The sequence below is a fragment of a genome (assembly GCF_019968985.1).
Source record: "MAG: Porospora cf. gigantea B chromosome Unknown PgB_NODE_5383_length_1894_cov_116.063, whole genome shotgun sequence".
NCBI classification, from domain to species: domain Eukaryota; phylum Apicomplexa; class Conoidasida; order Eugregarinorida; family Porosporidae; genus Porospora; species Porospora cf. gigantea B.
In genome coordinates, this window is record NW_027179088.1 from 1 (window position 1) to 1,894 (window position 1,894).

At 50.2% G+C, this 1,894-nt stretch overlaps 1 protein-coding gene across 1 annotated transcript; it reads left to right on the plus strand.

Moving 5' to 3' along the window:
* Window positions 1-21: 21 nt before the first annotated feature.
* KVP17_004404 (uncharacterized protein) lies at window positions 22-1,125 on the plus strand (the record flags this gene model as incomplete). Its single annotated transcript, XM_068522555.1, has 1 exon — window positions 22-1,125. One exon carries the CDS (start codon window positions 22-24, stop codon window positions 1,123-1,125), a length of 1,104 nt encoding a protein of 367 aa, XP_068373355.1.
* Window positions 1,126-1,894: the final 769 nt, after the last annotated feature.

Here is a 1,894-nt window from a genome sequence, read left to right on the forward strand (position 1 = left end):
CATAGGAAGGCCATCATAGACATGGACATGAGTGATCCCGACCTCGCAGTGTCAACTGAAGACGCTCTCCGTCAAACCGCAGCCGCCATGCGTTACAGTAATACTCTACCGCTGTGGATATCCTCTGGCCTTATGCACACGCTGGCGATGCAACCCTCAGTGGTGCAGAACCTGAGGCTCCAGCACTTTACACAGAGGTTGACTGACCTGGTTCCCGACATGCGGGCGAGTCAACAACGCTTCGTAGAAGACACTGGACTTGATCGGAGACTCTGCACCTTGTCATGGGAGTTCGGACACGAGTATTTCGACCCAATACAAAACGCCGCTGCCTTGAACTACATGCTGTCGAATTGTGGAAACGAGAACCTGCGACAGGTCGCGCATCTGGCTTTTGTGTGGCCCATTACCATCGAGGAGCACGCAGCATCCACCCAAAAGAACTACTTGAGCGCGACTTCACTTCACCAGGCATTCGCCGACACTATGCTGGATTGTCTGATCGGTTTAGTATTCGCAATGGGGGCCGCAGATTTCGTGGTGGACTCGGACCCTGCAATGCTGGTCCAACGAACCCTCGAATGTTTGAAAGGGGTCAAGGATGCGGCGGACTTCCTACCTGACGAGCAGAGACTGGTCATTCTGAGCGAAATCTCCATGCTGGAAGAAATCCTGGAGGCGTCTCGGAGTGTTAGCAGCCTGGATTCTTCTGTTTCGGTCCGACGCCAGCTCGATAATCGTACAAGTCCCAGGAAGAGGAACCGCATAACTGTCAAAGAACGTGAGAATGCCATGCAAGCGCAGGAGCTCTGCGTCCAACAGCGTAAACGAGACGGTGGTACGATACAACTGTGGGAAGGAGTGAAGGAGAGGATGCAAATACCTGTCGAAAAAATGGTCGATGACGGAAGCAACACAAAGCCGACTTTGACGCAAGTTGAGGACGCGAAAGCCAAAAAAGATGAGGGAAGCGAGAAAAAGCGGCCTCTGATTCAAGCTGAGGACGCGAAGCCAACGTTGAGACCATACAGGAGCTGCTTTCCGACACCGCAAACCTCATTTTCATCGACGGACAGTGCGGGGTTGTTCAGCGTAGGGCGGGTGTGCTGCGCGTCATTAGTGTAAGTGTTTACAAGCTCGTCGAACCGTACAACTTACGCTTTTTAAAATGTTAAGAGTGAAGATTGTTAACAAGAGGTGTTATCCTAGAGGCATTCAATATTTATTCTACGCCCGCGGTCCTGCTGCAGAACTGCAGGTATGATCTCTGCGGCCACAGACTAGCTATCCAGATGGTTTTTTTTTAGTAAAAAGACATTAGTCTCTCAAAAAGATCGCAGAACGAAGTGAGAGTCTCTCAAAAAGATCGCAGAACGAAGTGAGAGCCTCTCAAAAAGATTGCAGAACGAAGTGCTAGGTCAAAAGATAAGTAAAAAGACATTGAAAGTGGTGGTATTTCAAGGTCGTCGTGAGACTCCCACGTATGCTACACCTCTTACAATCCCGAAATAGAGTGAAGCGCAATCGGCCAACAGCACAAAACGGTATTATTTGCAAAGTGATTCAAATATTCATGTTGGCATCTCCTGTTGAGCCCCCTTCTACTTCCATATCAGGATTTATCGCATCAGTCCTGACTCAGCTAGCCCCTCCTAGGGATTTGGCTCTTTCAAACGGGAGCATTGAGCTTCTCGCCAGCATCGAGAAAGGTGGACCTCTGTCTCTCCCATTGGAAGAATTCACCAGGCGCGAGCACCCGTGCCACGACGAAAACATGAAACTTCGTATCATGGGAGCAGCTCGTCATGATCTTCCAGATTACGTCCATGGTGGGGTTTTCCCGCCCTGTCCACCCAATTCCATTCTACGAGACATGCACCTCTATGCTATTCGC